This window comes from Zea mays, chromosome 5 (genome assembly GCF_902167145.1).
Source record: "Zea mays cultivar B73 chromosome 5, Zm-B73-REFERENCE-NAM-5.0, whole genome shotgun sequence".
Lineage (NCBI taxonomy): Eukaryota > Viridiplantae > Streptophyta > Magnoliopsida > Poales > Poaceae > Zea > Zea mays.
The window spans coordinates 188397475-188411430 of NC_050100.1; the positions used below are offsets into that span (position 1 = coordinate 188397475).

A 13956-nucleotide genomic window follows, 5' to 3' on the forward strand; every position below is an offset into this window, starting at 1 on the left:
TGGAATGTGAGGGGGCTAAATGACCCAGCTAAAAGGGCAAGTGTGAAGCATTTGATTCTCTCTTCTGGGGCAACTATTGTCTGTCTTCAAGAAACAAAGATAATGAGCTGGAATAATAATCTTCTAAACGAAACACTGGGTTACAAGCTAGCTGCTCAGACGGTTCATTTACCATCTCTTGGAGCGTCAGGTGGGATCCTAATTGCATGTGATGAGGATCTGTTTGACATAACTGCTATTCCTTATCCATCAGTATACTCGATATCTGTCAGAATCTGCTCCCGTATGAGTGATGTGGTGTGGGACCTCACAGGGGTTTATGGTCCTCAACCTGAAAATGAAAAAATGAATTTTCTGGCAGAGCTGCGCCATATTCGTAATCTGATGAAGCCGGAATGGCTGATTTTAGGTGATTTTAACATGATAAGGAGAGCAAGGGAGAAAAACAAAGGAATAATTAATAGAAGACTGATGAGGCAGTTCAACCACACAATTGATTACCTTCAGCTGTTAGAGCTTGACCTCAACGGTAAATTATACACATGGTCAAATGAACAGGACACCCCTACGATGTCTAGGATTGACAGGTTTTTAGCGTCTACGGAATGGCATGATTTCTTCCCTCAGGCTGATCTGCAGGCCATTGGGTCCATGACCTCGGATCATTGCCCCTTAGTTATGCAAGGTAATGCTGCCTTTAGTTTCTATAAGGGATTTAGATTTGAAGCTTTTTGGACAAAAATTGATGGATTCAATGAGGTAATTCAGCAAGCTTGGACATCCAGTGTTCGTTCTTCCGATGCCATTCTTCGGCTGCACGTGAAGATGACCCGCACGGCTAAAGCGCTATTGATCTGGAGACGAAAGACAGTAGGCAATTTTAATGTGCAACTAGAAATCATTCAGACCGTTCTTGCCCTCCTTGAGAAAGCGCAGGAATCCAGGCAACTCTCCGGGGATGAGCTAGAGTTCAGGAGAAGTCTAAAAATGAAAATCTTAGGGCTAGTGGCAATCCAAAAGGCAAGAGCTAGACAGCATTCAAGACTTACCTGGCTGCGTCTGGGAGATGCAAACACAAAATTTTTTCACCTCATGGCAAATCATAGAAGAAGGAAAAATTTCATCAGATCACTGGTTCGCGGTGATAGGCTGCTCACCAGTCAGGATGAGAAACTGCAGGAGGCCCATCATCATTTCTCTCAAGTTATTGGCAGAAGGGGTACTAGACAAAGAGCTGTTCGGTGGGATAACATAGGCTATAGTCCATTTGAATTATCAGATCTTGATCTTATGTTCAATGAAGATGAGATTAAAAATGTGGTTATGGGGCTGCACTCAGAAAAGGCACCAGGTCCAGATGGTTTCATAGGGATTTTTTATAAGAGTTGTTTTGATCTGATTAAAGATGATTTATCCAGTGCAATTCATGATTTCTATCACCATAGATGCAAATACCTGAATCTCGTTAATGAGGCAAATATCACGCTTTTACAAAAAAGGGAGGGTGCTGACAGGATTGACATGTTTAGACCGATCAGCCTCATCAATAGTTTCATGAAAATATTAACCAAGATTTTAGCAAACAGGCTTGCGCCAAGAATGAATGAGATCGTCTCCACTGCTCAAAATGCGTTCATTCAAAAACGTTCAATTCACGATAACTTTCTCTATGTCCAAAAAGTTATTCAGAAACTTCATAAGAATAATCAGCCAGCTCTTTTCGTCAAGCTTGACATATCAAAAGCTTTTGATTCCATCAATTGGGCTTATCTGTTAGAGGTTCTGAGAGCTCTAGGTTTTTCCCAGAAATGGAGAAATTGGATTGCAACAATATTAGGATCTTCCTCCTCAAAAATCATCATCAACGGTCAACAAACAAATGCAATTAAGCACATGCGTGGCGTCCGTCAGGGTGATCCGCTATCGCCGTTCTTGTTTATTCTCGCAATGGACCCTCTGCAGAGGATGATTGAGATGGCGGCAGATGCAGGGCTCCTGGGGCGGGTTCTGCCAAGTAAGGCTAAACAGCGATGTTCTCTTTATGCAGATGATGCAGGGGTGTTTGTTAGAGCAGATAAAGAGGATCTGAAGGTTTTGAAAAAGATTCTGGAAGTTTTTGAAGGGTGTTCAGGGATGAAGATTAATTTTGATAAAACTGAAATTTTCCCGATTCGATATTCCCAAACTCTTTGGCCAGATCTGATGGATGTGTTCCCGGGCAAATACTCAAAATTTCCGGGGAGGTATCTTGGTCTACCTCTGCATGTCAGAAACGTTAGGAGAATAGATGTCCAACCGCTAATTGACAAAATTAATAAAAGGCTAGCAGGATGGAAAGGCAGACTACTCTCAAAGGCAGGTAGGGAAACCTTGGTTAAAGCGGTGATTTCTGCTCAGCCTTTATACCATCTGACGGTTTTTCCTGCGCAGAAATGGCTTCTTAAAAGAATTGACAAGCTAAGAAGAAGCTTCCTTTGGAAAGGTAATAGTCCAGAATTTTGTAATGGGGGTCACTGTTTGATTAACTGGTCCACAACTTGCCTTCCAAAGAATAGGGGGGGCCTGGGAGTTCTAGATCTGGAGCGTTTTGCAAGAGCGCTTAGGCTAAGATGGCTGTGGTTAAGGTGGAAAGTTAAAGATAAAGCATGGGTTGGCATGCAGCTACCGTGTGACAAGGCGGATATAGATCTTTTTAACGCATCAACAGTTGTGACTATTGGCAATGGGAAAATGGCGGACTTCTGGGGATCTAGTTGGATTGAAGGGCAGGCTCCAAAGAATATGGCACCTAAGCTATATAAGAAAGCAAGAAGAAAGAATATCTCGGTTTTCAAGGCTCTTAGGAACAATTTCTGGATGCAGTTTTGTGCGCCTTTCTCTCGGGAGGAGGAAGTGAGAGAATTCGTATTACTTTGGCAAGCGATCAGCAACGTGCAAGGTCTCAATGAACTCGATGACACCATTTCTTGGAGATGGTCGGCAGATGGGGAATACAGTTCAAGTAGCGCCTACAAAATTCAGTTCACAACGAACTTCTGTAAAACCAACATCAATCCCATTTGGAAAGCCAAAACTGAACCAAAATGTCGTTTCTTTGCTTGGACTTTGTTGCATAACAAAATATTAACTTCAGACAATCTGCAGAAACGGGGTTGGCCTTGCAACCAAAATTGTTCGCTTTGTAATGGGTCTCCGGAGACAGCTGCTCACCTTTGTAAGGATTGCCCCTTCGCCGAGGAAGCATGGAGCATGATCCTGACTTGGGCTGATTTGCGGTTCCTGGACGGTATTTCCAAAACCGGATCTCTTCACGAGTGGTGGTTCAGACTGAGGAAGCTCTGTAGTAAGCAATCAAGAAAACATTTTGATGGCCTCATAATATATTTCTGGTGGAGTTTATGGCTGGAAAGAAACAACAGAATTTTTAAGGGTCAGCAGAGAACGACAGAGCAAATGGTGCAGGTGGTGAAAGAGCTCATTGGTGGAGGTGTAGCCTGTCTGTAGCGGCTGGAGTCCTGGTCAGGGGGGGTTTTTTGGGTCGTTTTCTTTTTGCGTCAGTGTTCTATCTAGGTCCTTATTGTTAAGTTTTATCGGGCTGTGTCTGTTTGTAAAGTTTATTTTTACCTCTTCTAATATATTGGAATGGCAAATCTTTTGCCTTTCTCTTTCAAAAAAGAAGCATGGCAGGAGTGTCTGCATGGGTCCTGAGAGTCGCGTGAGCAGCGAAGCAGTTCACGGATGGTTGGATGGAGGGCAATGACCAGCTGCTGAGCTGCTGCTGCTCCTCCTGGTCGACCATCAGTTTGTATTTGTCCATGCCTCGTGTAGCCGGCCGTCTTCTTGCCCTGGCTTGTCCAGTTCCGGAAGGCGGGCAGGCCCGGTGAGGCGTGGACAGAGACCGGCAAGTCAGAGATCGGCAATAGTGAGCTCCAGCAGGAGCCTACTTGTACTCCTTATTTACCCGTTTTAAGGTTCCCTTCTTCGTGCTGTTCCTCGTCTTCCTTCGTTTCTTCTTGTCTGTTCCCTCCTGCCCCAGAGCTGTACCGGTGAGAGCAGAAGATTTCAGTAGAAAGTCCTGCTTTCTGGAGACAGTTTCAGTGTTTGGTTTTGGAATACGCTACTGTGATTTGCTCGTGGTTATCTCCCCTCGTACAGATAACAGATAGCTTGTGGCTTTTTATTTGTGCTGTCGGATCTGCAATCATGTTTGATCTACTTTTGAAAGGACGCGATGACTGTTGTCCTATTTTAAGCGAAAACTCCACGAGCTGAAAACAGAAGTACCGAACGGGCTGCGTGGTGGCGTCGCGGATATATGTGTCCTGATCCTGATCAGGCCCCCCCTGAAATTTAGGCAGACATGTCCAGGTGTCATGAATCCTAATAACACCTAATCAGGTCGTCAGAAATTTATGGTTTCGTTCTCAAGCCTGGAATGCTGCTGCGGTATGCTGGTACTGCATACACCGAGTGCACTACGCGTGAAATGAATTTGTTTTTTTTTCAAGACTAAAGGACATGAACTTGCTTTTTTCTACTATTTTAAAACACTAGTTTCACATATCGTGTACTGCTTCTCTCTCGCATCATACCTAACAATGGACACAATAAAATGTTACACCACATATAGGTCATGAAAAAACATTCAAACTCAACAGTACATGAACCACTTATAGCGCAACGCTCTTATATAGTATCAGCTCGCTAGCTAGAGAGACGAGCGACCGATCGAACTATAAAAAAATAGTCGGATTTATTTTTAACTTGTACATTTATCAACATTTTAGCAGTTTAATATCTAGTTTGATATTAAATTTATTTTTTCGGATATCTTATATAACCGTGTGCCGTCGGGCATTATAAAAGCATGAGTTATTGGTGATACCATTTTACAATTCATTACACCAAGAAAACCTCCACTAAAACGAGCAAGGGAAAAAATGTATGTCTTAAAGCAGCCTGCATAAACAAAGAAACAAAGGAAACACAGGCGGCGGGCGACAAGGCATTCTCATTAAGCGCCTCGAGATGTGATCACCGTTGCGCCAGGCCTCCTCGCAGCTTCTTCACCTCCGGCTTCATCATCTTCTCCCACTGTAGCATAAACCCCACGGCCTAATGATTTTGGTTTTCCCTTGCAAGTTTCAGGAGTATATAACAATATATATACTGCCTGATGGTAGCACCTTCTCCTGGAATATGTTTTTTTCTCGAATGTTTTATCATTGATATTAAGATCGAAACTTTTATTGGAACATTCATATTTTCAGAAGAAAAAAAAGGTATAGCCATACCTCTCTCAACTCATGGTGAATTATTCTATCCCCGTGAGACGTGACTCCGCATTATTCCGAGTGAAAAAATCAGACATAGAGAGACAGATAAATAAACTGAAACGACAGCTCTGGGTGAGTGGGTGGTAATGGTATCACAGGTATACTATAGCAAGTCCAGGTCGCCAGCAACTCTGAGCTCCGACAAAGCTTGCGCCGTGCCATGTGGGATTTAATAGTAAAACTTGTGTGCCTCCTAATAAATCAGTCTGTCTGAGGGCCCTTTGAAACATATGAATCGTGCAGGATTTATTACACGGGATTTTTTTTTACATTCCGGAGGGGGCATAGATAAGTTAGCAAACAAATTTGCAGAGGTATTTTTGGTTTATCCATGAAGTTTGTTTCCGAATTCAGTCTAAATAAGTTAACCAATAAAATTGTGGGTGCATTTTCAGTTTATCGTGAACTTTCTTCAGTTTGGGGAGGACCGGAGGAGTACGCAGAAAGAATGCGGACGAAAAGAGGACATCTCTTCATGCATCAGATTAAAAAAATGTCACTTCGGTCTTTAGGAATAAAATCAAGTGTAGATAACGTGTGCTGAGATGAATATGTATTAGATATAGTATATTAAATAAGTGAACATATAAATATTATGCAATTAACTGTTGATAAAATCTAGATGACGACTGTTGGACGTCCCCTCTCTAGTCTCTTCTCGATATTGGTCGTCTTAGACTGCATAGAGTGAGCATCGTTTCTCTTTGCTCTTCCAATATATATGCCTGAGTTGTACTACAATATACTTGTAAGGTTGATCTAGTGTGTGCTGTTACTCTAGAGCTCAAACTAGCCTATAGAAACATCTGGGGGCCATCTCCTGAGCCATACTTGATATGAGAAATCCCTCCCTGGATCCATCCTGTATCAACTATCACTCCATTAGACTCCTCTAATTTGCAAGCTAACTTTATGACCCATGTAAATCTAGTTGTACTGTTTTCCTAAATGGTCACTGTATAAACCGATCTTTAAGGGAGACTCGGGCATGTCGATCGAACACTAGCCATTCCAAACTAAAATACCATAAACACCACCAACCACAAAACATGACATATTTAAATCACGGAAAATGTCTATATAATTCTAAAGTTTGATAAAAATCATAGAGATATATAGGACACACAAATATAAAAAATATAAAGACCATCATAATATCTCTAGAAGCTTCCAATAGATTCATCTTTATAAAATGAGAAACATTTTTATATTCTTTTTAAGTATATCAAAACATTCTAATAGTTATCTAAACCCGTTTTGAAAACGTTTCACCATAAAATGTAAGACACAACTAGCACAAATACATGCAACATCAATGTGCATCCATGCCAGCTGTATCTCATACTTTTACCATGCAAAGTTGTTAAAAACATATATAAATGACATCGATTATAATGCCTTGAAGGATTTTCAAGATGTTTTGGACATTTTTTATTTTAGTCATAAATATCTTTTTCAAAACTTCTAGAGATATTTTGATGATGTCTAAGTATCTTATTTAGGGTTACCATGCCCAACTAATCTCTATGTTTTGTTGGACTTTCTAGAAGCTGGGCATTTAGTGTTTTAAAAAAAACTATACTATATCTACTGGATTTTTATATTAAATACAAAATGTGGTGGAATTGCCTTCAGAACCGCTTCAGTCTAGGCTACAGAGCTATTGTAATGATTTTTGATAGTTCAGAAATATGATTCATGGTTTTGAAGTTTTGAAAGGGAAATTATGTTAGCGAGGTAGAATGATGTCCGGTCAGCTGCAACCCAGCCCATCCCGTATACAGTATACCCCAAGTGGCCCAACTAGCCCACGTATATCCTCCAAACCTAACCCTAGCAACACATTTCGCTCCCCACAGCGGCGGCGGCCACAGCCACACGTTCTCGCGCGGGATCTAATTCCAAACAGCACTGCCCTTGCTTCTACCGTTCCCCAAGTGCGCTCCCTCTCTCGCCATCCATCTCGTGCACGACTGGGCAACCGTTGCCGCTGTCGAGGTGCCCAGGTCTTCATCGGTCCCTCGTCAGTTCTTCTCCGGCCCTTCGCCGCCGACAAGCTCCCCCAGGTACGCCCACCATTCTCTTCCGTCCATGCTTTGCGATGGTGAGCACCCACTACCCAAACCCTAACTGGATCTGTCAAGTGTTTACATGTATTTTGCCTACTAACTTCGTTTTTTTTAATTATCGGTGTACGTCTATGCCGTTTACTGCATTCAACTCTGCTCGTTTGTTTGATTCAGTTGAGCAGTGACATCGTGAGCTTATATGCTAGTGTAGCTTATTGGTGTTTCAAGCAATGTATGTCAAATATCTAGATTAGCAATTTATAAACCACGTAAAACCGTGACAGTATCATAATGGCATAAGAGGTTCTTTTATTTTGTTTGAACATTCTAGTCAGAGTAAGTTATGTATCTGTTTTCTACATGCTGAAGGTTATACTCAAACCACTTGTGAAATGGCTCTCACCCTATATCTTTCTTTAGTGAATCAATGTTGGTATTTTAGTAGTAGACTTCAGTCGTCAGCCATACTTAGCTTTTTTCTGCTAGTACTGTACTAATGTTTTGTTCCTCCAAGAGACCGGGAAGTAAAATTTAATTGGTTCATATCTTTGGTTTATCATTGTGTTTTTTTGGCTATTGCAGTACTTATGTTACCAAAGCAAGGCTAGTAAATCATACCGGAAAGAATGGTGATGGCGTCTTGGTCTTGGGTCTGCTAGATGCATGCCTACTGCCTTATCGCAAAGCTAGCTTACCTGGTCATACGAATTTGTAGTCGGTTCTGATCTAATTGCAAGTGCATCTAGTAACTTGGATTTTTTCGCAAAAAAATATCGGGTGTTCACGCCTGGCCCCTGCGCTTGCAGCTACTAAAGAGACAGGAGCAAAGAGTTAACAGGAGATGAATGCCCCTGACCGTTATGAGCGTTTCGTCGTGCCAGAGGGCACCAAGAAGTGAGCCATTCACCATACTTGCCCTACTGTCTACCTGCATGCAATCGTTGACTCAATTGATTTTCGTTGTTCATGACTCTGGGAAGTGAGACGTATGTTTCAAGCAACGCCTACAATTCTCTTGTTGATATTAAAAACAGTTCTGCGAGTTATGTTAAGTGAATCTTTTGGCATTGAGCTATGGAACTGTGACACTTCTCTTGTTTCTGATCATTTCACGCTTGTGCAATCCTTTTAATTTTATGGACCCACCTGAGGCCTTCTATCGCACTTGCTCATTTTGTGATTAGTTGTAGGTTATGGTTGTGCTCCTGATGAACTGATGATAATTATCAATGCAGAGTGTCCTATGAGAGGGATACAAAGATTGTGAATGCTGCATCATTCACTGTCGAACGCGAGGATCACACTGTAGGCAATATCCTCCGCATGTAAGTACAATTTAATTTCTTTTCTTTAACGCTTCCCATCTTATGGTTTGTTTGGTTGACATGATACAGGCAGTTGCACAGAGACCCAAATGTTCTCTTTGCCGGGTATAAGCTCCCTCACCCACTCCAGTACAAGATCATTGTTAGGGTATGATTCAAGTTCCATTTGTGTTTTCCCTTTTTTATACTGATTCATTGAGCTAGTTTCCCAGTTAATTAGTTATTTATTTGCGTACGACAGATCCACACAACGAGCCAGTCCTCCCCGACGCAGGCCTACACCCAGGCTATCAATGATCTAGACAAAGAGCTTGAGTACCTTAAGCAAGCTTTTGAGGTTAGAGGTCTTTCTGATATTTACTCTAATTGCTAGTTACAATTTTCAGCAAATGCACCTTTATGCCATGGACCAGTGAGAACAAAATGAGGAGGAATAGTTTAACTTGTTTTTCTTCCATTTTTATTTAACTGCGACTGTAATGTTGGCCATGCAATTGAATTTTACATGTGTTGATTGCATCAATCAAGAATTAGATTTTATACATAATCACATACCTCAAATTTGTGCTAATTGTATTAAATTAAGGAGTTGGCTCTATACATGACTTCATACGTTGAATTTGTGACTATATTCCTACCTCATTTTGTCCATTTGACAATGCTGCTACAGACACCAACAGACCATCATTGAACCTTTTCTACTTTATGATACAAAGATGTGAACTATGGACTACTTGATGAACTACTAGATGTTCAACACAGGAATGCCTTTGGCAAAATTTGCATATTCACTCTCCCGTCAAACTGATACCCTTAAGTTCATTTGAATCTCTTTTTATTTCCTAGAAGTATCTCGCTACTTTAGTCCTACTAGGAAAAGTTCTTTGGGATCTCTCTTTGTAAATGTTAGTTTCGACTCTTGTTTTTTTCCAGGTTGCATGGCATTTCTTTGTGCAATTTTGTATCGCTAAACAACGAAAAGTTTTAGTTAGCATTAACCAGTGGTACATAGCAAGGCAGACTGTGTGGTTCTATGGGTGTAATGTATTTAAGAATGTTTTGTATAAAGTATTGTTTCTGTAGGAAAAAGTGCTTGATTTGACATGAATGTGGCAGTAATTTTGATAGATTTGTTGGGAGGGGAAGTGTCTGCTTTTTTCTTGTTAATACAAAGAAAACAGCTCTTCTGCGTTTTCAAGAAAAAAAGTATCGGTTTTGTTTGCTAGTACAGACGTGTTCAAAGGATAGTTCTTTTATTCTTGCTTAAAAAAAGATGTTTGAACTCTGAAGTAGCAAGCACCAAAGGCCTGGGCATGTTAATTTTTTCTGTTCATGATGCATTTGCCACAGAATCAGTGTTGTTAAGTGCCAATCTTACCTTCTTTTTTGAATGCAACCAACCTTAGATTCTAAAACAAAGCACTTAAGCAACGTCTCGCAAAAATCTAAATGGTAAATTGATGTTTTCCACTTTCCGGTACGTCCACGTGTTCCTATGCTATTTGCATGCTAGTTGTCAAGTTATTCTTTGGTACACTAGAAAAAAATCTTCTTAAATTTCATTCAGGAAATTTTGGTATTACTCCCTCCGTCCCCTTTTGATAATCATACCAGGGGAAAAGGGGAAAAAATCTGTACCAAGTGATCATCATTTTGTCATGGACGGAGCCTTATCAGCGTAAATGTGGCATTGGCCACTTGGGTTCCAGCTCCAATGCAAGTTCCCTTACTGATTTACGTTAGTGTTCTTCTATTGTTCCAGTGGTTCTCCATGCAAGAGGGCTGTGCTGTACAGGGGAAAGAAATGATTTCTGGCGTGAAATTAATATTTTGCATCGTCGCTAGCTGCAGATAAACATGAGTGATTAGCTAGCCTTGGTTTCTCTCAGTCTCAGTGTCCCTCTCCTATGTGCTGATCATAAAGGCAAGGAGGGAATAGTTTATTCTTCCTGGTTGCATGGCATGACATTCTGCCATAGTATAGTGCTACGTGAGGTAAATTTAGTTTGCACTGATTCATGATGGAGAACAAGTCGGTGTGAGTTTGTGCATTGTGCTTGAGGGGGTGCTTTATTTTAAAAAAAACTCGTGTGTTGAGAGTAATTAATTTGGACGTCGAATAATTCATGGTATTTGGCTGTAGCTTGACATGAAATATTTGGGAAAATTACAGAGTATTGTTATTTATTTTCGGTGAACCTTACCCTACCCCCACCCCCAGTATAGATAGATGCTTGAAATGTCTCCAGTATCCTAGGCGTGCACATTTGCCTATTGGTGTTGTACCATCTGACAGTAACATGATTACATTTGAAACACTACAGAGAGTAGACCATAGAGTGGTGTCTCGATTTATTAGTTCTAATTTTCTGCATCTTCAGCTAAGTGACAACAGCCTTTGTACCTTGGAACATAATATAAAAATCTGAATGACGTTCAAATTGAATATGCATTAACAGAGTGGTGATTGTCCTGTTAGTTAGGTCATTTGCTAGTTGTTACTAGGGGATAACTAGACTAGATCTCTGTACCATATCTTGCTGATTACCTGGCATCGCCGGAGTTTTGCCTTTTAATTGTTTGCCTTTAGTTGTTTACTTTGGGTCAGGTGTTCTTCTCCCTAGAAATTACTGTATTGGACCATCCTCCAATTCATATTCATTTTCGACCCTGAACGTCCATCTCTTGATGACATGTACGACATGCATGGTACTTATGAGTGACATTCTGAGCGTTTTGTTTTCAGGATGAGAAGAACAGGTACGAGGACAGGATGAAGCAGGGGTTCTAGATGAATGGAATGGTGTGGGAGATAAACTTCCCGTGTTAGTTTTATCCTAGGCGAGTCAACAATGAAACGAACGCCCAAGGATTGTGAATGTCTGATCCCTGAACTAAGGTTGCTTGCTGTCGTTTTACTGTCATGCTTGTGTCAATATTCGTATTATTGCAAACACACCAATGGAGTTTTACATTAACATCCTCAGATTGTTCGCAACTAGATAATTACATGCATGCCTGTCTTCAACATAAAATATATAACGGTCCATTTCGACCCTTTTGTCTGGGCTGAAATAGGTTCTACTCCGTGAACTTAGCAATTTAGCTATGGGTCGTATGGATCTATTTATTTTGAAGGAATTAAAATTTACTTAATAAAGTATTCTATTTGGCTTGGAATTTGATATTCCGTCACTTTTCAAAGTTTAAATATAAGTCTATCTCAAATTTATGGGATAGATGATAGTAAATGATTTTGTATAGCAGCAGAATATGTTTCTACCCAGCAACTTATTAGACGCTCTTCGTGTCATTTCTCTGTAGTAAAAATGTAGCATATAAATATTTCTTATATATTGCTAATAATAATATATAAATATATTTCGCATAAAATTATATTAGCTTAGTTGATTTTTGCCTAAATTACTATTATTATTATGATAACTAGACGGGGCGATAGAATTTGATAAGTATTACATGAGGTCATGCTTAATAGATTAAAAAAAATCACGCCCCTAAGGATACGACTAGAAGATCTATAAATTTTTTGTCTTGCACTGTACCTTACACTGTTCACAGGGTGGATGTAGACGAGTAAGCTGCTGTGCTCAAGATACATTGTCTTGCACTGTAGCTTACGTTGTTGTTGTTGTTGTCTTGCGTTAGATGGATGTTGTTGCTCATCGCCGTACGCATTACCACATGGGTATTAGGTTGTGTCCAACAGTATGCATATCGACTCTCGCATAACGATGCACTATTCACGCTTTCAGTAGGTCACAGATGTCGTCGCTGAAAATGTGCGGTCGACCATGCGGATGCACATCTCTGCGAGAGGATGCACATCTGAATGCGCATGTTGCTGGAAACCATTGCTTCGTAGTCTTTGTATTCGCCATGCAAGGGCCTGTGCGTCCTACCTCCTGTGACGGATACAAAGACTACGAAAGATGGGAAGCGTTAAAGAAAAGAAATTAAATTGTACTTACATGCGGAGGATATTGCCTACAGTGTGATCCTCGCGTTCGACAGTGAATGATGCAACATTCACAATCTTTGTATCCCTCTCATAGGACACTCTGCATTGATAATTATCATCAGTTCATCAGGAGCACAACCATAACCTACAACTAATCACAAAATAAGCAAGTGCGATAGAAGGCCTCAGGTGGGTCCATAAAATTAAAAGGATTGCACAAGCGTGAAATGATCAGAAACAAGAGAAGTGTCACAGTTCCATAGCTTAATGCCAAAAGATTCACTTAACATAACTCGCAGAATTGTTTTTAATATCAACAAGAGAATTGTAGGCGTTGCTTGAAACATACGTCTCACTTCCCAGAGTCATGAACAACGAAAATCAATTGAGTCAACGATTGCATGCAGGTAGACAGTAGGGCAAGTATGGTGAATGGCTCACTTCTTGGTGCCCTCTGGCACGACGAAACGCTCATAACGGTTAGGGGCATTCATCTCCTGTTAACTCTTTGCTCCTGTCTCTTCAGTAGCTGCAAGCGCAGGGGCCGGGCGTGAACACCCGATATTTTTTTGCGAAAAAATCCAAGTTACTAGATGCACTTGCAATTAGATCAGAACCGACTACAAATAACCTAATAGCTTAGGTTAGGCTTTGGGTGCTCGGTTTTGCACAGCAGAAAGGGAATAGAACGGCCGGGCGTACCTGATGGGTGCTCGTTGCCGGAGAAGGGTCCCACGAAGACCTGAGAGCTGGTGTAGGGCGGCGGCGGCGGTAGCCGGTAGCCCAGTCGACGCTGGAGAGAGGCGGAGACCGGAGGGGGTGAAGAGCGAGAGAGAGAGAGAGAGGAGGCGGGTTGAGGCTTGAGGTGGAGCGCAACTGCACGGGGCTTCTTGTTACATGGGCCGTTCCTTTTTCAAGCAATTGTTTTCTCTCTCCCTCTTTTTAGTTTTTATTACTTATTCTTCTAGAGTATTCGTGAAAAAAAACATAAAGATTTCTCACAAAAAGCATAAAGATTTCTCACACGACAATCACTGTGTAGTTGATGACATCGTCGGACTGCTAGCTTGCTTCAAGTTAGGCTGGTTCTGATGCCCGATATAACATAGTTTTACGCTTCCGTTATTTTAGTTTTACGTTAAAACAGACTAAACGTGGGCAAGGACCAACAATTTGTAGTCGGTTCTGATCTAATTGCAAGTGCATCTAGTAACTTGGATTTTTTCGCAAAAAAATATCGGGTGTTC

The 13956-nt window shown here is 41.0% G+C and overlaps 1 protein-coding gene across 12 annotated transcripts; it reads left to right on the top strand.

Moving 5' to 3' along the window:
• Positions 1-7151: 7151 nt before the first annotated feature.
• On the top strand, positions 7152-11736 carry LOC100274213 (DNA-directed RNA polymerase II subunit J). Of its 12 annotated transcripts, none has more exons than XM_035967836.1 (7): positions 7156-7402; positions 7988-8123; positions 8212-8299; positions 8641-8730; positions 8800-8878; positions 8972-9067; positions 11477-11736. In XM_035967836.1, the coding sequence occupies exons 3-7, from the start codon at positions 8247-8249 to the stop codon at positions 11519-11521; spliced, it is 363 nt and encodes a 120-aa protein (XP_035823729.1). In that variant the 5' UTR covers positions 7156-7402; positions 7988-8123; positions 8212-8246; the 3' UTR covers positions 11522-11736. The 12 variants fall into 12 exon arrangements, with proteins under 12 accessions (XP_008681544.1, XP_020408770.1, XP_008681540.1 ...); XM_008683323.4 differs by having other exon boundaries at positions 7988-8119; XM_020553182.3 differs by having other exon boundaries at positions 7988-8103.
• The last annotated feature ends 2220 nt before the right edge of the window (positions 11737-13956 follow it).

Bases quoted from the DNA above. Each gene is read 5' to 3' on its own strand.
- LOC100274213 (XM_008683318.3), top strand. From the start codon at position 8,247: ATGAATGCCCCTGACCGTTATGAGCGTTTCGTCGTGCCAGAGGGCACC. The intron at 8,300-8,640 runs GTGAGCCATTCA...TTATCAATGCAG, and splicing joins GTGCCAGAGGGCACCAAGAA to AGTGTCCTATGAGAGGGATA. The intron at 8,879-8,971 runs GTATGATTCAAG...TGCGTACGACAG, and splicing joins AGTACAAGATCATTGTTAGG to ATCCACACAACGAGCCAGTC.